This window comes from Daktulosphaira vitifoliae, unplaced genomic scaffold (assembly GCF_025091365.1).
Source record: "Daktulosphaira vitifoliae isolate Bord-2020 unplaced genomic scaffold, ASM2509136v1 Scaffold_1, whole genome shotgun sequence".
In the NCBI taxonomy this organism is placed as follows: domain Eukaryota; kingdom Metazoa; phylum Arthropoda; class Insecta; order Hemiptera; family Phylloxeridae; genus Daktulosphaira; species Daktulosphaira vitifoliae.
This window is the reverse complement of record NW_026099572.1, coordinates 86572975-86595490: the sequence shown is the minus strand read 5'-3', so window position 1 is coordinate 86595490 and position 22516 is coordinate 86572975. Positions and strand designations below refer to the sequence as shown.

The 22516-nt window shown below is 24.8% G+C and overlaps 4 protein-coding genes across 6 annotated transcripts; 1 reads left to right on the top strand and 3 right to left on the bottom strand.

Annotated features, from left to right (window-relative positions):
- Positions 1 to 611: 611 nt before the first annotated feature.
- Positions 612 to 2663, bottom strand: LOC126893719 (dnaJ homolog subfamily C member 21). The gene has a single exon (XM_050664166.1). It carries the CDS (start codon positions 2423 to 2425, stop codon positions 668 to 670), a length of 1758 nt encoding a protein of 585 aa, XP_050520123.1. The 5' UTR covers positions 2426 to 2663; the 3' UTR covers positions 612 to 667.
- Positions 2664 to 3019: 356 nt separating this feature from the next.
- LOC126893731 (ribosomal protein 63, mitochondrial) lies at positions 3020 to 4302 on the top strand. The gene is made up of 3 exons (XM_050664186.1): positions 3020 to 3243; positions 3339 to 3450; positions 4097 to 4302. Exons 1-3 carry the CDS (start codon positions 3188 to 3190, stop codon positions 4247 to 4249), a joined length of 321 nt encoding a protein of 106 aa, XP_050520143.1. The 5' UTR covers positions 3020 to 3187; the 3' UTR covers positions 4250 to 4302.
- Positions 4259 to 12838, bottom strand: LOC126893720 (apoptosis-inducing factor 3-like). 3 transcript variants are annotated; one of them, XM_050664168.1, is made up of 12 exons: positions 12625 to 12838; positions 12364 to 12537; positions 9098 to 9222; positions 8919 to 8979; positions 8672 to 8850; positions 8433 to 8606; positions 8200 to 8366; positions 7265 to 7389; positions 6337 to 6467; positions 5009 to 5340; positions 4731 to 4944; positions 4259 to 4664 (listed from the first exon to the last, which is right to left on the bottom strand). In XM_050664168.1, exons 3-12 carry the CDS (start codon positions 9171 to 9173, stop codon positions 4429 to 4431), a joined length of 1695 nt encoding a protein of 564 aa, XP_050520125.1. In that variant the 5' UTR covers positions 9174 to 9222; positions 12364 to 12537; positions 12625 to 12838; the 3' UTR covers positions 4259 to 4428. The 3 variants fall into 3 exon arrangements, with proteins under 3 accessions (XP_050520125.1, XP_050520126.1, XP_050520127.1); XM_050664169.1 differs by having other exon boundaries at positions 9098 to 9204; XM_050664170.1 differs by lacking the exon at positions 9098 to 9222 and having other exon boundaries at positions 12625 to 12837.
- Positions 12484 to 22205, bottom strand: LOC126896161 (uncharacterized). Its single transcript, XM_050668679.1, has 4 exons — positions 21992 to 22205; positions 18514 to 20403; positions 17987 to 18420; positions 12484 to 12537 (listed from the first exon to the last, which is right to left on the bottom strand). The coding sequence occupies exons 1-4, from the start codon at positions 22203 to 22205 to the stop codon at positions 12484 to 12486; spliced, it is 2592 nt and encodes an 863-aa protein (XP_050524636.1).
- Between the last annotated feature and the right edge of the window lie 311 nt (positions 22206 to 22516).

Below are 22516 nucleotides of genomic sequence, written 5' to 3'. Positions count from 1 at the left end.
AAATTAAAAAAATTGTTTTAAAATAAATTTTTTTTACTATAATTGTATACTATAGTGTTTTATATCTTAGTGTATTTAATACCAAAAAAAAGGCGGCAATGAGGCAAAATCATTAGTGATTTTACAGGTCCGGATCTGTAAATATTAATTTTTTTTAACAATCCCAAAATTGAACTTTAGCAGTGCCTATGATCCTGTTCTCATTTTTCGATTTTCAACACATAAAAGTTTGAAAATACTAACCTAATGAAATACTTTTTTATAATTTCAAATTATTTTTATAATGAATAGTTTAGAAGAATTTTTTTTTTATAATAACTGTCAATTGTAACCTGTTTCTTATAATAAATTTAATACCTAAGAGTGTATGCGCTACATTTTTAGAGGGCATAAATTCAAACTTTTGTCTTTCAAAAATAAGTTTTGTATACATAGATTTAAGAGAATTTTGGTAGAATACACATATATTAAATTTTAATTACATTATAACTATATTATATATTAAATTATAATTATCCTTATATATTAAACTATATATAATAAATATAAGTTAAGAGGAAAATGAGAATTGAAAATTAAAGGAATTTGAATGATTAAAAATAAACAATAAATACAAAACAATTTATAATTTTATTCATAAATATATACTATTTAACATTAAAATGAGTTATTCATGTTTTTTCCCTTTTCTTTTACTTTTAATATTTTCATTTACAACTTTTAAAACTGCGTGGTTTGAATCCTTTAGATGTTGATGCAGTTTGTTTTTAGAAGAAAACACTGAAGAACATACACCACAAACATTATTGGATCTTTTAACTTTAGTATTATCAACTGGCTTAGGTTTCTTTTTATTTTTAGTTGGTTTTTCTAAAGGTTCCTCTGAAAATTGTTTTTCTAACGTTATTTCTTCAGTTACATTTTCAATATTATTTAAATTACATATTTTTTCTGAGTCACCTAAATGAGTATTTTGTTTCACGCTTATCAAAACAATATTTTCTTTGTGTTTCTTTGATAACTTATGATTATGCAGAGCTTTATCTGTCTTAAAAAATTGGTCACAAGACAAACAATATAAAACATTAAAATCTTTTGTTCCTGAAATGGTTTTCTTTTTACATCTTCTTTCTTTTTTATTAGTCATAAAATCTTCATCACTACTAGTGTTAGAATCTAAAACATTTGATTCATTTGATAGCGAAGAACTTAAATAAACATTATCCTGAGATTCCTTTTTCTTTAATTTTAATAACTTATAATCAACAAGAGATGTTTTAGAACTACTTGAATCACTCGAAAAAGCTTCGTCAAAATTGGTTTCTATATTAGAGTGATTACTCACTTCAGAATTTATAAGCACCTCATCATTAGACCTTAATTCATTAGCACTACTTGATTTTTTTTCTTCTTCAGATACATCATTTAGTAGATACTCATCATTTAACATTTCAGTTTTAATCAACTCAATATTTTCTTTGTGTTTTTTTGAATTTTCGTGGTTTTGAAAAGCTTTTTCGGTTTTGAAAACTTTATTACAAGCTACACAATATAAGCAATTAACAAGTTCGTCATCAGAGTCTTCTTCACTTTTACCATATTCTGCAATTAAACTTTCTTCAATTACTTTTAACTCTTCTTCTACATTTGAAAACTTTGTCCATTCTGATTCTTTATAATTAGCTAATTCAATTTGTTTTTCTTTTATTCTCTTTTGCCTAGCTTCTTCCATACGTTTCATATTTTCAGCTGATTTATGTTTCAGTGTTTCTGCATATGCTTTAACTCGTCTGTCTCGTTTACGAACAAATTCTACAAGTGCTTGAATTTCTTCATTACGTTCTTTTTTAGCCTTGTCACGAATTTTTTTATTTTCTTTTTCCATTAATTTTGCGACTCGTCTATTTGGAGCTTGTCGGATATCATATTCATCTAACCAACCAAAAGATTTATGAGTAGTAAAATTCCACCAGAAATTATAAAAAGGACGTGCTATTTCTGCATAATCACTATTTGAATGACCGAAAGTAGGAATTTCATTTTCGTCAAATTCAAAATAATTACTTTCTTCAATCAGAATATTACTAAATACCTCACGATATACTGTGTAAAATCCTTTTTCGTCATCACCAAAACCTTTGTAACATGATGGAGAAAAGTATTTAAATAAGTTGATTTCATTTACAGGTGTTTCAGAATTGCTATTAATTATATATTCCCGATGATTATCATACCATTGTCTTTCACGTGGATCACTGAGAACTTCATAAGCCTGTTGAATAAGTTGAAATTGTTCCTTGGCTTCTTCGAGATTATCAAGATTTTTATCAGGATGCCAGCGCAATGCTAATTTTTTATATGATTTTTTTAATTCTTCTACCTGAACATCTCTTGATACTTCTAGTACATCATAAAAACATTTCATTGTGAATTGTGATGACTATATAATGTATTATATATTTCTACTTTAATATGTTTGAATTATAAAATTGAAATAGATATGTAAGTAATTTAATAATAATCGTATTTTTAAGTTCAATAACTAATTTTTTAGGGGTAAAAAGTCAGCTATGTATTAATTTTAGATAAATTAGTAAATAACAAGTAATTTCCCAAAAATAGTTTAGTAAATATGGTAAATAGTAAATATTGTTGTAAAACAAATAATTAGTGTAACTTAGTGCTTAACATTGAATGAGAATCGTAGTATCATTTTATTAACAAATTTGATAAAATAAAGATATGTGATAAATCTAAAATTAAATGATAACACTCTACAATGAATCATACATTAATGTATGAATAAATTATCTATTTATTGGGTTAATTATTAGTTTTCAGTAATTAGATATAAGAAATAAATAAGTTATTAAAAAATTATTTATTTAATAACAAATAATGAATTTGAAGAAAATATTCTAATACTTTGCTCCAGAACTTTAGTTGAGGTTATGACTTTTACTATCATACAGTGTAGATTTATATTTATTTCATTATCTGTATAGTCGCTATGATCTTATCACGCGACAATAGTTTTTAAAGTAAAATAAATTCGACATCATAGAAAACTAAAAATTTAAGAGTTAAAAATATTATCTAATTATTAAGTAAATTATAATTTTTTAAAAATATAATTAGAACCTCATAACGTTTTAGTCTTTGGGTAAATATTTTTGGTGAAGTCATAATGAAATTGACTGCTGCACTTTGGAAAAAACTACCTAAAGGTCACATTTTTAAAGGGTAAGCTATTTAAGTATTAACTTTTTTTCGTCTATAATTTTGTTGAGTATAATATTTTTGTTTATTATCATTCATTTTATTTTACTAAATTCTAGAAAACATCGCTTAGTGAAACCAGTAACTGGATTAGATATAGCAGCAAAATTAAGAGATTTTGAACGTGAAGAACAAAATATGTTTTATTTAAGACATCCTTACTTAACTAAAGTATATATATATTTTTATTTGAAAAATAATTTTCTTGAAGTGGTTTACCCCAATGCCTTTTAATCTGCTTTAGAAAATTTGAATAAAATATTATTTTAATTTTATTAAAATAATTGTATTTACTATTTTACTAGATATCATGTATTATCAGTATAATCCTGCATTCCAAATTCTAGATTTTCAATAAATGAGTTTCAGTAGATTTGTTCAGTAGTATGTTTATAAGATTTTAATGTAGAAAACTTGAAAAAGTATTAATAGATAAATTATTTTGATACATTCCATTTAAATATTATAACTTAAACCCTCTTTATGTAAAATTAACTATATATTTAATATATTAGTAATTAAAAATTCAAATAATTCAGTTTTTTGTGAAACATTATGTTAGAGTAATTGAAAGTTGTTATAAATGTTAGTCATTTATTAGTAATTTCACTTAACTATAAATAAAATTAATTAATTTAGTTTTTATTTTTTCAATTAATGATTTTAATTGCACCTCTTCAATTTAATTCCATATAACCATGAAATAATTTAAACTTAAAATTCTAGCAATAAGAATTTGTGCAAAAAAATTATTAATCTTATTATATTTATGGTAATATTTTAGATCTTTTGTTTAAAAAAACAATTTATTTTTCAGGAAGAGTCTTATTGTCATTCAAAAGAACAAGGGCGTTTCGAAAAATGGATTAGAAAATGGAAATTGATCCAGGCTGATAAATTTTCCCAACATAAACCTATGTCTGATCATTTAATGCATTTACGTTCATCTGATGGTTGGGAAAGTTACTAAAAACATCAATTTAATTATCAAATAAACTAAAGTTTAGTCTATTTTATTATAAATTTGTGTTAAATTTATTGTAAAATATGAATTAATTATTTTTATAAGCATTATAAATAATTATCGATTTATAACGACATAATTATTAAAAGAAAACAAATCAATAAATTTTTTATATTATCCTAATTTTAAAGCCGAGTACAAACAACAACATTATCGTCATCATCCAACCATTTATTGTCAACTGCTTGATCTTTTTTTAAACTTCTACCACTTTCTATTAGTTCTGCAAATTTAGCAGCAATAGGATCACTTCCAACTGTTGCTATTGCTATAACCTCATTATTTTTACAATAATACACAACTGCTTTAAAATTTTCTAAATCTCCGTTTATCAAAACATCAGTATACCCATGTCCATAACCTATGTTAAAGAATATTGAGTTATTAAAAAAACATTCATTAATATATCATATCATTAACTAATTACCTGCATATCGAATGCTAGTACCGAAAAGTGAAGTCCAAAAAAATGGTACTGAATGAATAGAACTTTTTTTACCAATCATATTTAGAGCAGCTGTTTTTCCATGGTATGTAGCTAATTGCCAATGTCCTAGTGATGCTTTAATCTTTGCAGGATAAACAGGAGCATTAGCAACATCACCACCAGCATAAATTCCTTTGACGTTAGTTTCGAGATTCTAATATTTTATGAATTATATAAATTATCATATAATAATTAATACTTTTTTAAATTTTATCAACCTCATTAACTTCAATGGTACCATTAGTAGGATTCATATTAATAGCAGATCCTTTAAGAAACTCGGAATTAGCTTTCGATCCCATTGCAATAACACAAACATCAACTTTGAGCTTTTGGCCATCATTAAGTTCAACCTCCGATAATCTACTTTCATAACCAATAAAGTTTTGTACACTAGTTTTCATTTTAAATGAAATGCCTTTAGATTGACATAATTCTTGAACCCGTTCACCCAGTTCTTTACCCAAACTTTCAATAAAAGGAACAGCACTCCTTCCAATAACATTAACTGATTTCACTTTAGAACTAGCTGTTGCAGCTACTTCCATACCTGAAAATATTTTTTTTTATTAAGGCAGACATTGACTGCTGCAGATCAATATTATATGATAATCATAATAATTTTATAATAGTTGTAATGAAACCATTGTTATAATTAACCATTGTCAGTATTAAATGTTATTTAAGAAATCATTTTTATTTTAAAAATTTTAATTTCAATGAAACACGTTAAAATTATAACTGTTATACAAAACAAAGGTAAAATTGTATCTTATATACTTTTTAATAATCAGAAAATTAAAATTATGAAAAATAATTAAAATTAATACTATGACATTTACGTACATTCAACAAATATGAACCAATATTTAAATATTTATGATTAAATGTTTATAAATAATAATGTGTGTATATTCATAAGAAATTTTTTATTGACTATTATAAATTGGTGAAAGCTAAATGAGAATATGGATAACTAGGGCCTCGATTTTAATGCTATTGCGTTTTATTTAGTATGATCTTAAACAATACTTTTTAGTAGAAAATTCAATTTATGTAATTGAGAATTCAAAAATAAAACTTATTTTACATTTTTTTTGGAAATTTTAAGGACATTTTTTTTGTTCTTGGGTTTTTTTAACACATTTTAAAGAATACTTATGAAAGTTTTTTTTATTAAAATTAAGTAAATTAATAATTTATTCAGCAAAGCAATGAAAATTTTATATTATATATTATTTATATTATGTATACAAATCGGAAGACTATTAAGGGGTCTTAAAATTATGAAAATTACCTGTATATTTATATAGAAATGTTTAAAAAAAAAGAAGTTAATTTAGACTTTTTGTTCTAATCGAGTTAATAAAAAAATTATATTTAAAATAGAGTATTTTTAAAATAAGAAAATACTTCTTGAACTAGTAGTCACATTTTTAATACAAAATAAAATAATTAGTAATATAATATATTATAACTCAGTGTTTAGTATTTTAGAACATTAGGTAGAAATAAAAATGAAACATAGTCTAGTATAAAATTTTACCGATGAATGATGATCCAATGATAACAAGATGACAATCTGATGATAAATGTTGAGATATTTTACCAGCATCACTAGCAGTGCGTAATGTAAAAACATTATTAAATTTCGAAGCATCAGGAACCGTACGTGGTCTAAATATAATAAAACAATAAAAATTAGTATACACAGGTGATTAACTTATTATGAACCACTTAATTAATCAAAAAATAAGAATAATATTAATTTGTTATTATTTCTTTTATTTCAATGTTTCTTTTAATTTTTCAATCATAAAATTATTTTTAATTCATCCTTTATGCCTTATAAGGATGTCAAATTCAAATTCTCACATCCCTATTTAACTAGCTTAATTAATAGATAATGATCTAATTCAGAAAATGACTGGTCAATAACAACTTTTAGACTATTTCGGAAGTTATTAACAGTTTAAAGTAATGAATATAGGTGAAGATAGGTGCTATTAGTTTTATAACTTAACATTATCTGGCATTACTCTTCCTCTAGATATAAATGTCAATAATTTCCAAAATATGTTCAAATGTTGTTATCAACCAGTCATTTTCTTAATTAGATCATTATATATTAAATAAGCTAGTAATTAGGGGTATTGCCATCTAAAAAATTAAAGTTGATATCCTTATAAGGTATAATATATGAACATAAAACAAATTTTTTGATTGAAAAATTGAGACTACCATTGAACTAAAAGGAACAAATAAAAACATTATTAATATTATTTTTAAATTAATTATGTGGTTCATGATAAGTGAATCTCTTTAATTAATAAAGATTTAATTTAATCAGAAACAGGGGATAATTAGTGAGTAGAACACTACTTTTTGCTATCGAGATACTTTTGATTTTCATCAACATTAAAATAAGAAACTTTTCAAAATAACTTGAATTTATAATTTTCATAAATATTTACATCATTCCAGTTGCAATGAATAATGCATCAAATGGTATTTGTTCATTGTTTGTTAATTTGAGAGTTTTACTTGTTGTATCAACAGATTCTAAACTTGTATTTGTTAGAACTTCCACATCTCCTGACTGAAAATAATAATAATATTATTTTAAGTTTTAAACAACTAATTTAATAAATTTTATATTAATAATAAAATAATTTTTATTTTAGGCATAATATTTACAAATAATTCAATAATATTGAATTATTATTAAACATAACCCCATAAAAATGAGTTTCTAATTGAACCAATTTTTTTCGCAATATAGCATTATACATTTTTTTTCTATTTTAAATGAATTAGGGTGATACAATATTAATTGAATGATCTTAATATAATAAAAATAAACAATTTTTATTTTTATTTTTATTATACAATAGTGTTTCAGCATATTTAGTCATTATTTTATGAAATTTTTTGTTTTACTTTTTTCTAAGAGGCACTAACTCATTAGTTAGAATTTATAGTTAGTTGGAATTTATTATTTTATTTGAATAAAAAAAATTACTTTTTATATGTACAGCAAAAATTTCTATTATCTAACCTAATTTAGATTAAAAAATTATTATTACTATTTGAAGTAACTAGTAACTTAAATGAGTTTACAATAAATACTTAATAACTTATAAATCACACACACACATATATATATATTTCTTTTGATCTAAATTAACTTAGAAAAAATATCTAACCTGCCTATACTACATATTAAATAAAATATAACTGAGAGTTTTATTAATTTTAGTGTAAAACAAAAAAAAATAAAATTTATTTTTACCAAAATGACCATTTAATACATTAAATAGTCATTTATAAATGTAGTCTATAATTATGAAACATTTGAACTGGTCAAAAACCCAACCCTGAATAATTAAAGTAAAATTATGGTTTTTACATCGTAGTATTGCTGAGGGCGCAATAATATACTGCTTATGTCAGAAGATAAAGTTTTGCTAAGCTTGGTACGGTCATATGGTAAACAATTTTCTTTTGTAATAAATAGCAAACGACCATCATATCCTTCTTGTCTTAACGTCTGAACACAACTAGCTCCAGCTGGCCCTGTAGCAATACATTAAAATACAATAAGTTGTACAAATTACATTAAATATTTTAATATATAATTACCACCACCAACAACAATAAATGTTTGTGTATTATCAAGGTTGCGTTTAGTTAATGGTTTTATAAATTTTGAATTTTCCAAAATACTCCTTTTAGTTGATATTTTTACATTTCCGTTATTAACAGACACTTTAAATGATGGAATATTGTCAAAACCCGGATAATCCTCAATATCGCCTATGTATATTAAATAATCAATTTAAATTTAATAATCAATTTAAAAATTTTTTTTTTAATTTTACCAGTTTTTAAGTTAAAGCATGCACCATGCCAAGGACATCGAACTCTTCCATTCCCTAAAGCTCCTTTCACTAAAGGAGCACCAAAATGTGAACATTTTGAACCAACAGCAAAAAACTGATTTTTTTGCTTTACAATCAAAACTTTATTACCATTGTTTCCAATTTCAAATTCTTGCATCCTTTTAAAAGTTGAATATTACAAATAAGTAAGTTATTGATTAGTATCAAATGTTTAAATTAAACAAACCCATTTTCAGGAATATCATTTTCACGACAAACAATATGTTCAACAATATCATCAGAAGATCCTACAAAATATTTTAAATTCTAATAAATAAGTCATTTAGTGAACACTTATTACAAATTTTTAATTTTACAAAAGCAGTTATGAAATAAGCACATAGGATATCACAAAAACAAACACACCCGACATTGTTCTGCAAAACACACGCAATTGGGAACACACACTACTTCTAAATACTTGTCTTCGAATATATAACATTCAATGACAGTGGATATACCAGTTTAATAGCCTGAAACCATGCAAACATCTAAAAATAATGTAAAACTTAATCAATTTTTTAATTTAGTTTACATAAACTATTTTTTGAATAGTTTATAACATTTAGAAAAAAATTTATAATTGTCCATTCTTACAAAGTGTCAAACAAATTAAATTGGGTTTGTATAATAACATAAAATAGTAACTTGATTTGTTACAAGTATTTTTTGAAATTGACTTCCAATTTTTATTTTAACTTTTTGATTATAAGATTTGCTCAGTTATGCTAAGCTATTATGAAGTATCATCATATAAAACAAGATTTTCAGGAATTCAGTTTCTTGATTTTTATTGTAACACTATTAATAATAAACTATAACTGATATAGGAATACTAGAATTGACTTTTTTTTCATAAGAAAAATTAATTTTTTACATTACCTCTGTAGAAATACTAAAAGTTCATTTGGCTAAAATTACTCTTTAGTGACTTAGTATGACAGTGCTAAGTAACTAAAAAGAGTACCTTTATCAATTTTATAGGGAAAAATTTTTTATTTTATATTGTAACAAAAAAATAAATCCTTATTCTTTATGATTATATGACAAATTATTAATCATTTTTACATTCATATTTATGAACTTAAGTGTATTTCCTGATTTAATTACACATACCATATTATTCCAATAGTTATATATAGGTAGTGTCAGAAAAATTAAGATAGCATCCTAATTCTTAAATCATGGACAATATCACATGATAAGTTTGCATTAAACTTTTTAAATATTTATACATTAATCATTCCTCTTCTTTTTTTATTAATCAAATATTATTATATTATTAATCAAATTATCAAACTTCTTTTATTTCAAATTTAGGTTGGGCAAGCTGGTCATTTTTTACTAACATGTGAAGTTAATTTAGATTAAAAAAAAGTTATATATATTATAAATCACAATACTACTAATGAAAGTCCAATACCTTCATGCAGGGTAAAATTTTTTTCATTATTTTAAATTTACATTTTATTTCAGTACTATAATAAATAGTTTATTAACAAAAAATACTCAATACTAAACTAAACTTATTACAAAATAAAACAAAACTTTCATAAAATAACAACTAAATGTTCAAAAAGACTGCCGTTAAAAAATTTGAAATTTAAGTACAGATGTTTAATATTTTTATTTTGATTAATTATGACTAGTCAAAATCTCTTTGGTCAATTTATATTGTACATACCCGAATATAAATATTAGTGATTAACTACAATTTAGCAACAGATAATTCAAAATTTAGTTTTCAATCCTATATTTAATTCAATAAGGAATGTAAAATTTTTAATAATATAAACATCTTTGTAATCAGACACTAATGATCTTGAAATTGACATGTAAAAGAAAAATAAGTAATATATTTTATAACTTAATTAAATAATATTTATTATTTAAACTCTAATTATATTAAATATAATTCAAATTGATCGTTTTAAACATTTTATAAAACAAATGTAAATTTTTGGCTTAAGAAAATCTGAATACAATTTTGATAAAATAAAAATAATATTAGTACATATATACTTAGTTTGTATGGAATATTCAATCAAGAACTATAATGTAATAAAAATATTTGGTTTTATATTAATTTAATATTTAATGTAAATAATAACTGCAAATTTTTTAATAAAGGTACTATTTCATCAAGTATCAGCTTTCCATGTACCCACAGGTTGAGAAATGCTGTTATTAAGTATAATTTGTTTAATGAGTTTTTGAAATAAGACTATACAAAAATAGCATGCATTAAAAACATTGACACCAGTACACTGAATGATCTATTTAGATATAATAAACAAAACACTATACTTGTAGTGCTAAGGTAAAGGAAATCTCTTACAAAAGTATTAAATATTAGTTTTTATTAACTTTAATGAGTAACTGAAAAAAAAATTTAACTTTGGATTCCTAAACATTTTGTTTATTAGAATTTACCTGATCACCACAAATATCATAATTAGGGATATAATCACAAACAATATAGAATTTAAATCATTTACAAAAAAAATATTTTTCATTTTCAAAAATAATTAAGTTACTGATATACTCAAATTTTTATAGGCACATTTAGTTAATAGTAAAACTATTTTATTCATTATTACATGTTGATGTGACCCATAGCTTTAAAGTTACAAAAAAAACAACGAAAAGTGCAAAAAAAAAATTTGTGACATTATACACTCATTAAGTTTTAGGTGTGGGTTATGGTGTACCAAATATTTTAGAGTTAATGTGTCATATTTTTTTTTTTTTATAAGACAAAAAATTAAAAAAATGATCTTCTATGATTAAGGTTAGAAAAATAAAGCACTAAAATCCTTTAGTTAATGCATTAAAAAGCAGCAATAATATTTAAAAAATATGTTTAAAACATAAATTGCTCTAAAAAATTCATTTCAAAATGTAAAAATGTGCAGAAATAATTTTTTTGTACTGTAAAATAAAACAAAACTTACAAATATTCTAATGTTCATTAACTATTATAACACCTAAACAGTATTAAATATCAAAATGAAGTAATCAATAAAAAATTATTTAAAAGAATTGTAATTGTTTTAACTTTAAAATTAACATAAGTAAATATTTGTTTTATTAGCTTATAAAAGCTTTCAAAAATCTTCTGATAAATATTGTTTTATTACATAGAATAATACAACTAAATAATTTAACTAATAACTTCATTTATAAAAAAATTAATTTGAATTATAAAAATATAGATAGAAATAATATAGAATATGTTATAATGGAGTTATTCATTGAAAAATATAAACAAAATTTTACTAACATTAAAAAATGATAAATATTCATAGTTATTGAAAATTTTAATTGTATTTTTAATTTTAAATAATTTTATCCCTGAGTGATAGATTCTTGTTTTATACATATAATTACCAAAAAATGAATTTTAATGCTACTAATATGATTCCAAAGTATCAAATATGCAATTATGCACAAAAATAAAGAAATTCTAAAAATGCAACAAAAATTTTTATATGTGAATAGTGCAGTTCATGAATTACATTATGCGTTTGATAAGCAATGGGCTAAAATAATAAAAATAATTAAAAAAAAGAAACAAATGATACAAATTGCTAGTCCTAGATATGACTGTTCATATCTCCAAAAATACTAACCTTCGGTATTTTTTGACGCTATTGATCCCATTTGATTGAAAATTTTTATATTTATGAAACGTATACTATTAAGTATACGTAATATATTTGATTTGTGAATAATTATGAAGTAATTAAACTTTAAGCTAATATATATCTTATATTAGTATTCTTTTTACGTGATATTTGTTGAATCTATAAAACATAAGTAAATGTAGAGCAAAAAAAATTAATTGTAATAGGAGAACCGTAACTCAATATTATAAAAATACAAATGATTACTGTAATTATGTCTGGTGAGCCTTGAAATTTGAAAGTAATTCCAAAAACGAGTATCACTAACCAAATAATTATTTAGTTTAATTAGAAGTGTTACTTCATACCTTTACGTAGCAGCATAAAAAATGAAAATGATAAACTTTTTACATTTTATGTAATCAAATATTAAATTTAGAGGGGGAAGATCAATTTTAAATTTATGAATATTCTTATCGTTGATACTACGTATGATACGACCATAGAATAAAGTAACTGTCGTTCAATGATACGACAGCGTTATTGCATAGTAAAATATTCTAGGTGAACAATGTCACAGAATATTGAACCCATACGTTTAACTATAACTAACGCACGAACTATAGTAAAAATTTACTCTTCAGACTATTTTGAAATAAAAAGCTTTAGTAATATTGTTACTTATATATATGAGTTTAATATTATCTATTATATTATCTATAATATAGATATATAATCGCATAGTTTATCGAAATAATGTTCGTCATAATCATAAATATCTGCCTATACTTTTCTCGGGCACATTTTAATGAAGAACACAGTATAAAATGTTTTCATTAGGATTTACTGATGTAGCATCTAAAAAACTGTTCGCAAAGATGTTCCTTTGATCTATCACAAATAAGACATTTATCGAGAGCAACAGCTAACCTTAGAGTTATAATTGCTTATTAGCTCTTATTGGTTTAGGCAAATCAGATATTGATGAATATTTAAAATTTATTATGTACTCGGAAAAGTAGATTGTTATTACAAGAAGAATCAAAAAATTATGACTCAAAACCAGTACAATTAATTATAAAAATTATATAATGTATAATTAAAAGAATTACTAATCTGGATATAATTAAGGAAATAGGAGTTGATGTTTGGTTGGGTTGGTTACATTTTTAACTTTATAATGCTATAACTCATTGAAAAGTGTACGAATCAACACAATTTTTTTATGAGAAATAATATTTTTTAATAATCCCTTTTTCATTCGACATACTTTATCTTAATCAGGGTATTAATAAGAAACTAGCAGATAATGTAGCTTTTGTAATTATCCACCAATTTCTTAGAATTAAACACTATCTACTGATTTGCATCGAAGCGTTTCTTATGATAGTGATTTTAATCACTGTCAGATTAAATCTATACTGGACCCAACTATGCAACGTCCCCACTATGCCGCGACTCCACTGTGCTGGGTTTTTTTGTGTGTCTATTACCACTTTTTTATTTAGCTAATAATTAATTTTTCAGAGAAAGAATATCTGATTTTTGTTGACTTCTAAAAAATCAGCTACTAAAAGGACGGTTGATCTATCCTGTCGCCTTCGAATACAATGTATGTTGTCGACTCATATTTGTGATAAATAAGTTTATAAAAATCAATTCAAATTTATGACAGATTTCTAATGAATAAATATTTTTATTATATTTTCATTAATATTTTCGTGTAAAAATCATAGAGTAACTTTACAAAACTATAACAAAACTCTATGGTAAAAATTAACACAGTTAAATTATAATTAAATCCTATCACCCGTCGTCAATATTAACTATGTTTTCACAAATTTAGACAAACGATTGCTAAATGGTACTCCGGTGCGTCGATAACAAAATATAAAATAACTAGTTTTGCTCAATCGCGAGAGGGCAGTTGAAGGGTGAGGGTAATCGGTTACTGCCGCTTAACAGGACATTCGTCACGTTATAAATGCCACTACGGACAGTCACATGTCGATAGACAAAAATTCATTTTTTTGTATAAAAACTGTTTAGTGCAGGATAACTTTTAGCAAGTTTTATTGTCACCCAAGTCTTCGAATTTTCACAGATAATTTTGTCTTTTATAAATTGGTAAACATTTTAAAATTTATATTCCATTTTTTTCATTTTAGGGTTACTTTTTATCATGTTATACTTACATTAGACACAATGTTATAAATGCATATGTGTGTATGTCTGAGTTTATTTATTTATTGTATCATAGAAGTGTAGTGTATATTAATATACAACCGATAGAGTAGGTAATTGATTTGACGCTATATTGTTTAAACCCAACTAAACGCTAAATTGTACATTCCCAAACAACAATCATATTATTTCAATTGCCACCGGAATTTTCTTTTTCTTTGCCTTAATCCCAACTATTTGGGGTCGGCCACCCTTATCCTTAACTTCCACTTGACACGATCTCCCTCATCTTCTATGCTCACATCAGCTGTCTTCATGTCGCATTCAATAACATCCCTCAATCTCCTTTTTGGTCTTCCTCTACCTCTTCTTGCTTCAAAATTCATTTCTATAACTGTTCTTACAGCTTCCCATTGTTCTCTCCTCATCACATGACTAAACAATCTAAGTCTATTTTCTGTCATCTTATCCACGATTAACGCAACACCTATACTTCCTTTTATGTGCTCGTTCCTTATCCTATCTTCTCTAGTCACTCCACTCATCCAACTAAGCATTCTCAACTCTACTACACTTATTCTCTGCTCTACTTTCTTATCAATCGCCCAAAACTATTTACCTTACATCATAGCTGGCCTGACAATTTCATACTAAATATAAAAACTATAATTATTATTATAGCCAGAATATTTTAGCTTCGATGCAAAGCTGAGAAGGTATTGGTTTTACTATGATGTGTTTTTTTTTTTTTTTTGTGTCTGTTACCACTTTTTCTCATACGATACGTTAAAAGATCACAAATCGTATCTAGTCGAAGACATTACCCTTAAAAATTGAAAAAAGTTCCCCCATTCCCCGTAAATGGGGGAAACTCCAAAAAAATTACAAATTTAAAAATCGCTAATTTTCGAAATTTTTTCAATTTTTTTTACTAAAATGTAACGTAACTTTTTTAAAAATGAACATATCAATATAATTTTTTTTTATATATGCTTGATGTCCTTACCTATCATTTGATATATTTTTTTTGTAAATTTGACCCTTTATCTGACCACAGGGGAGGATTTAAAAAAACAACTTTTTCACAAAAAATTAACTTTTTCAACTTAACTTTTGAAAATGTTCCGGAAGGTCTGACACTTTTATATATATCTTAAATTAAAGCTAATGTATTGACTTTATTATGCAAAAAAAAAATTTCGGACTTTATTTTATCTTCACGGTGAAAATAGCTATCGAATGGTATTTTTGTGTGAAAATTCTCGATTTTATAATTTACATGTTTTACTTTAAAGTGCTATAAATTTTTATAAAATGTATGGATCAATACAATTTTTTCATGAGAAGTAATATTTATATACATCTTTCATTGGACAAACTTTTTTTTTAAATCAGACTATTTCCCTATATATGGGGGGCTTAAAATATAAAAAATGCATACATAAAGTAGAACTTTTTCAACTTAACTTTTGAATGTGTTCCGGACACTTTTATATATATCTTAAATTAAAGCTTATGTAATATACTTTAATTTGAAAAAAAAAAATTTGACCTCTGGACTTGTCTTCGTGGTGAAAGTTGACATCAAAGTTAATAAAAAATTACGATTTTTGTAAAATAATTTTTTTTTATATTTTTAACTTAATAATGCCGTAACTTTTTTAAAAATGAACATATCAATATAATTTTTTTTTATATATGCTTGATGTCCTTACCTATCATTTGATATATTTTTTTTGTAAATTTGACCCTTTATCTGACCACAGGGGAGGATTTAAAAAAACAACTTTTTCACAAAAAATTAACTTTTTCAACTTAACTTTTGAAAATGTTCCGGAAGGTCTGACACTTTTATATATATCTTAAATTAAAGCTAATGTAATTACTTTATTATGCAAAAAAAAAATTTCGGACTTTATTTTATCTTCACGGTGAAAATAGCTATCGAATGGTATTTTTGTGTGAAAATTCTCGATTTTATAATTTACATGTTTTACTTTAAAGTGCTATAAATTTTTATAAAATGTATGGATCAATACAATTTTTTCATGAGAAGTAATATTTATATACATCTTTCATTGGACAAACTTTTTTTTTAAATCAGACTATTTCCCTATATATGGGGGGCTTAAAATATAAAAAATGCATACATAAAGTAGAACTTTTTCAACTTAACTTTTGAATGTGTTCCGGACACTTTTATATATATCTTAAATTAAAGCTTATGTAATATACTTTAATTTGAAAAAATAAAATTTGACCTCTGGATTTGTCTTCATGGTGAAAGTTAACATCAAAGTTAATAAAAAATTACAATTTTTGTAAAATAATTTTTTTTTATATTTTTAACTTAATAATGCTCTAACTTTTTCAAAAATGAACATATCAATATAATTCTTTTTTATATAGATGTTTGATGTCTTTACTTATCATTTGGTATATTTTTTTTGTAAATCTGACACTTAACCTGCCCACAGGGGGGGATTTAAAATGACAACTTTTTCACAAAAAATTAACTTTTTCAACTTAACTTTTGAAAATGTTCCGGAAGGACTGACACTTTTATATATATCTTAAATTAAAGCTTATGTAATATACTTTAATTTGAAAAAATAAAATTTGACCTCTGGATTTGTCTTCATGGTGAAAGTTAACATCAAAGTTAATAAAAAATTACAATTTTTGTAAAATAATTTTTTTTTATATTTTTAACTTAATAATGCTCTAACTTATTCAAAAATGAACATATCAAAATAATTTTTTTTTTTATAGATGCTTGATGTCTTTACCTACCGTTTGATATATTTTTTTATTTTATTTTTAAAAATAAATATTTGTATTTATTGCTATTATAGGTTAATAAACACAAGAATGATAAATTGAGCAACTCATTATTAATATTGCAAAATTTAACCAATGTTCAAAATTTATTATTATAAGAGTAAGAGAAAAGTGATAAATTAAAAAATTCAATTTATAAATTGTTATTTTTAATTAGTGAAATTAACTGATTAATTAATATATGATAAATTATATATTACATAGAATACATTATCGGTTTAAAAGTAAATACACATCACATAATTTTTAACCAATTTCCCAAAGAGAAAAAAATTATTCTTAACAAAATTATAATATATTAAAAATTAAAGTTTATTTTAAAAGTTAAATTAAAAGATATAGAGGTTCAAGATACCATTTAAAACATTTTAGGAAAAAATAAAAACATACACGTTTTAGTATTTATAATATATTTTAGATAAACAAACAAATTTAAAACAAAATTCTATAAATAATAAAAATATATCAAAAACAAATATATATATATGTATTATAATATACTACTAGACAAAAAATAAATATATAAAAATATAATAATTAATAAACACAAAGAAAAATTTATGGATAACATTTTAGACTCCGAAATGTTAAAAGATACATATACATTCTCCTTATTGGGAGCATCAGACACTTGGTCATCATTGACAACATTCTCATTAGTTGGTGCTTCTGGCTCCAAATTGTTTAAAGATATGCTTTTATTTTCTTTTGTATTGGCGTTTAGCATCAATTCTTTTGTCTCACCTATTATAGTCTTTGATTCGGGGAAAGAGTTGGGATCTAAATTAATATTTACATCCATTTCAATGGGAGTATCACACACTTGGTCATCATTGACTACATTCTCATTAGTTGGTGCTTCTGGATCCAAATTGTTTAATGATATGCTTTTATTTTCTTTTGTTTTAACGTTTAGCATCATTTCCTTAATGGGAGTATCAGACACTAGGTCATCTTTGGGAACGTGTAATGATTCATCCCAAAAAAATATGTAGCCTTCATCTTTCATTTGCTTTGAATCGGGGTAAGAGTTGGGATCTATAAAGATATTTACATTCTTCTTAGTGGGAGTATCAGACACTTGGTCATCTTTGGGAACATGTAATGATTCATCCCAAAAAAATGTCTAGCCTTCATCTTGCATTTGCTTAGAATCGGGGTAAGAGTTGGGATCTAAATTAATATTTACATCCTCTTTAATGGGAGTATCAGACACTTTTCCATCTTTGGGAACATGTAATGATTCATCCCAAAAAAATGTGTAGCCTTCATCTTGCATTTGCTTAGAATCGGGGTAAGAGTTGGGATCTATAAAGATATTTACATTCTTCTTAGTGGGAGTATCAGACACTTGGTCATCTTTGGGAACATGTAATGATTCATCCCAAAAAAATGTGTAGCCTTCATCTTGCATTTGCTTTGAATCGGGGTAATAGTTGGGATCTATAAAGATATTTACATTCTTCTTAGTGGGAGCATCAGACACTTTTCCATCTTTGGGAACATGTAATGATTCATCCCAAAAAAATGTGTAGCCTTCATCTTGCATTTGCTTAGAATCGGGGTAAGAGTTGGGATCTATAAAGATATTTACATTCTTCTTAGTGGGAGCATCAGACACTTTTCCATCTTTGGGAACATGTAATGATTCATCCCAAAAAAATGTGTAGCCTTCATCTTGCATTTGCTTAGAATCGGGGTAAGAGTTGGGATCTAAATTAATATTTACATCCTCTTTAGTGGGAGCATCAGACACTTTTCCATCTTTGGGAACATGTAATGATTCATCCCAAAAAAATGTGTAGCCTTCATCTTGCATTTGCTTAGAATCGGGGTAAGAGTTGGGATCTAAATTAATATTTACATCCTCTTTAATGGGAGCATCAGACACTTTTCCATCTTTGGGAACATGTAATGATTCATCCCAAAAAAATGTGTAGCCTTCATCTTGCATTTGCTTAGAATCGGGGTAAGAGTTGGGATCTAAATTAATATTTACATCCTCTTTAATGGGAGTATCAGACACTTTTCCATCTTTGGGAACATGTAATGATTCATCCCAAAAAAATGTGTAGCCTTCATCTTGCATTTGCTTAGAATCGGGGTAAGAGTTGGGATCTAAATTAATATTTACATCCTCTTTAATGGGAGTATCAGACACTTTTCCATCTTTGGGAACATGTAATGATTCATCCCAAAAAAATATGTAGCCTTCATCTTGTATTTGCTTAGAATCGGGGTAAGAGTTGGGATCTAAATTAATATTTACATCCTCTTTAATGGGAGTATCAGACACTTTTCCATCTTTGGGAACATGTAATGATTCATCCCAAAAAAATGTGTAGCCTTCATCTTGCATTTGCTTAGAATCGGGGTAAGAGTTGGGATCTATAAAGATATTTACATTCTTCTTAGTGGAAGCATCAGGCACTTTTCCATCTTTGGGAACATGTAATGATTCATCCCAAAAAAATGTGTAGCCTTCATCTTGCATTTGTTTTGAATCGGGGTAAGAGTTGGGATCTAAATTAATATTTACATCCTCTTTAATGGGAGTATCAGACACTTTTCCATCTTTGGGAACATGTAATGATTCATCCCAAAAAAATGTGTAGCCTTCATCTTGCATTTGCTTAGAATCGGGGTAAGAGTTGGGATCTAAATTAATATTTACATCCTCTTTAATGGGAGTATCAGACACTTTTCCATCTTTGGGAACATGTAATGATTCATCCCAAAAAAATGTGTAGCCTTCATCTTGCATTTGCTTAGAATCGGGGTAAGTGTTGGGATCTAAATTAATATTTACATCCTTTTCAATGGGAGTATCAGACACTTGGTCATCATTGACAACATTCTCATTAGTTGGTGCTTCTGGATCCAAATTGTTTAATGATATGCTTTTATTTTCTTTTGTTTTGACGTTTAGCATCAAGTCTTTTGTCGAACATATTACGTTGCTTTCCCAAATGAATACCTTACTTTTTACTATATGATCGGCAAACATTGTAGAGTTTTGATCTATATTGAAACAGATATATTTGTTATTTGTCGCGTTAGGATGCAAGGACTTTTATATTTTTTAAAATATATAGTTTTCTGTCCGCTGAATATAGTTAGTGGGCAGTCAAAAAGCAGTCTAGGTGGAAGGTTATAGTGATCATTGCGCAATAAACTGTGCTCTAGTTAATAAATTAACTTTCCAATAAATAAAAAAATTATATATGTTTATATGCATTTAGTTATTTTTATTTTAGGAAGAATATAAATATTATTTTAATGGGAGCCTTGCAGAAAAAATTTTATAAATAAAAGATATTTTGATAATATTATTTATAAAATTGAGTGTCACTATTAATTTTTTTCTTATTATATTATAAAATTTTATAATATACAGCGATTATAAAAATTGATTATGTAAAAAATCAAGCGTATGATAACTATCCCTTTGTTACTCATCCTCTGCGGACACATATGCTAGGATTATAAGTTTTAAAAATAGCTGATATAGATTAAATGTTTTAGATTTGTTAGATTTTATTTGACTTCAAAAAAATCTCTAATTTAAGTTCAATTGAATTTTTTTTTTATTTTAAATATATAATTTTATTATTTTATACATAATTTATTTATTTTACAATTCATTATCTCATGATTGTTATTCTAATTAAATGATTTAATTACATATATATACTTTTATTTACTTATTACCCATAGAAATATGTGTTTTTGTAAACAATGTAGTTACTATAAATTTTTATATAAAATTTAGTTTTTTAGAAAAAAAAAACAACTTTATTTATACTTATATTCTTAATCTTTTAATAAAAAATAACAGATAAAAATTTAGATTGTTAAATTTTTCTTATTACCTTTGAAAAATAATTTAACATTTAGGGTTCCGATCTTTAATCATATATATTATTTGTCTGAACCACTTTTGAGACACTCAATTCCATGAAAATTTATTATAGATATACAATATCACAAGAATTATTGTTCTTATTTATCATTCATTGATTAGGATTAAGTAAAACAAAAACGAATATTTATGTAACGTTGATTCATTCGGTATAACTAAAATTAACTTCCTAAATGTATTAAGTATCGAACTCTAGTTATGAATTATTTTATTTTAAATTTGAGCGAAGTTCGATTTTCTCATTAAGGTCACAGTTTCACCCTGCTATTAGATATTTATCTACAGTAAAAATATATCTGCGAACTCATTTTTGAAAAATTTTGTGACTTTAATTTCTATGTGCTTAAAATTGTTATAAATTTATAATACGTGTTAAATCGCAAATAGGGGTTTTCACCCTTCCCATACGATAAATTAACTCCTTTAAAAGTATAAAATTATGCTATGCTATATAAAAAAATTTTAAGGCGGAGAAACATTAATTTACTTATTGTAAACTGTTCTAGATACGTCTAAGTATACTTTTTTTTATAAAATGGTGTGTAATAATACAATTTAATGTATAACTATATTTGTAATTGTTAATATTAAAAAGAATAATCCAATTTATGTATTACTCGCAATGCTCACTTAAACTGTTCACTAAATAAAAAATAATCTTAGTCTATATGATGTATGCTTTCTTACCAATTTTTTCAAATAGTTCAAATGTAGGTGATATTTTTGATTTGGAGTCTGACATAATTGGCAATGTATCGTTCAAAATACGTGAAGGTTCACACATTTTCCAAAGTAATGAGATTTGATTGATTGATTGGAATGTTAAGTTTCGAATCAAAGAAATATCTTTTCCTCGATTTAATGACTCAAAATGTTTTTCGTTTTTTATGGAGATATCCATTACTGCAAGTTTTATACAAAAATATGAATTTTAAGTTTTTAATTATCTATAAAGATTTTTACAAATAATTTAAACACTAAAAAAGTGGTTTTCAAAATGAAACTGACAAATTTTTGTAAAAATAAAAATATTTTAGTTTGTTATTTTTAATACGTATCTATGACAATACAAAATACTTAACTAAACTCAAGAAATAAATTTCATCAAAATTTGTTTTATTTAAAACGTTAAAATTAGATATAATATCGTGACAAACCAGTATATATAATAACCAAACGAAATATTGATTATCCAGTCAGTTTTTTTAAGAC

Bases quoted from the DNA above. Each gene is read 5' to 3' on its own strand.
- LOC126893719 (XM_050664166.1), bottom strand. From the start codon at position 2,425: ATGAAATGTTTTTATGATGTACTAGAAGTATCAAGAGATGTTCAGGTA.
- LOC126893731 (XM_050664186.1), top strand. From the start codon at position 3,188: ATGAAATTGACTGCTGCACTTTGGAAAAAACTACCTAAAGGTCACATT. The intron at 3,244-3,338 runs GTAAGCTATTTA...ACTAAATTCTAG, and splicing joins AAAGGTCACATTTTTAAAGG to AAAACATCGCTTAGTGAAAC. The intron at 3,451-4,096 runs GTATATATATAT...TTTATTTTTCAG, and splicing joins GACATCCTTACTTAACTAAA to GAAGAGTCTTATTGTCATTC.
- LOC126893720 (XM_050664168.1), bottom strand. From the start codon at position 9,173: ATGTTATATATTCGAAGACAAGTATTTAGAAGTAGTGTGTGTTCCCAA. The intron at 8,980-9,097 runs GTGTGTTTGTTT...AATATTTTGTAG, and splicing joins GTTTTGCAGAACAATGTCGG to GATCTTCTGATGATATTGTT. The intron at 4,945-5,008 runs GTTGATAAAATT...ATAAAATATTAG, and splicing joins GTACCATTGAAGTTAATGAG to AATCTCGAAACTAACGTCAA.
- LOC126896161 (XM_050668679.1), bottom strand. From the start codon at position 22,205: ATGGATATCTCCATAAAAAACGAAAAACATTTTGAGTCATTAAATCGA. The intron at 20,404-21,991 runs GTAAGAAAGCAT...GTTTCAATATAG, and splicing joins TGAACTATTTGAAAAAATTG to ATCAAAACTCTACAATGTTT. The intron at 18,421-18,513 runs GCTAGACATTTT...ATATCTTTATAG, and splicing joins TAAGCAAATGCAAGATGAAG to ATCCCAACTCTTACCCCGAT.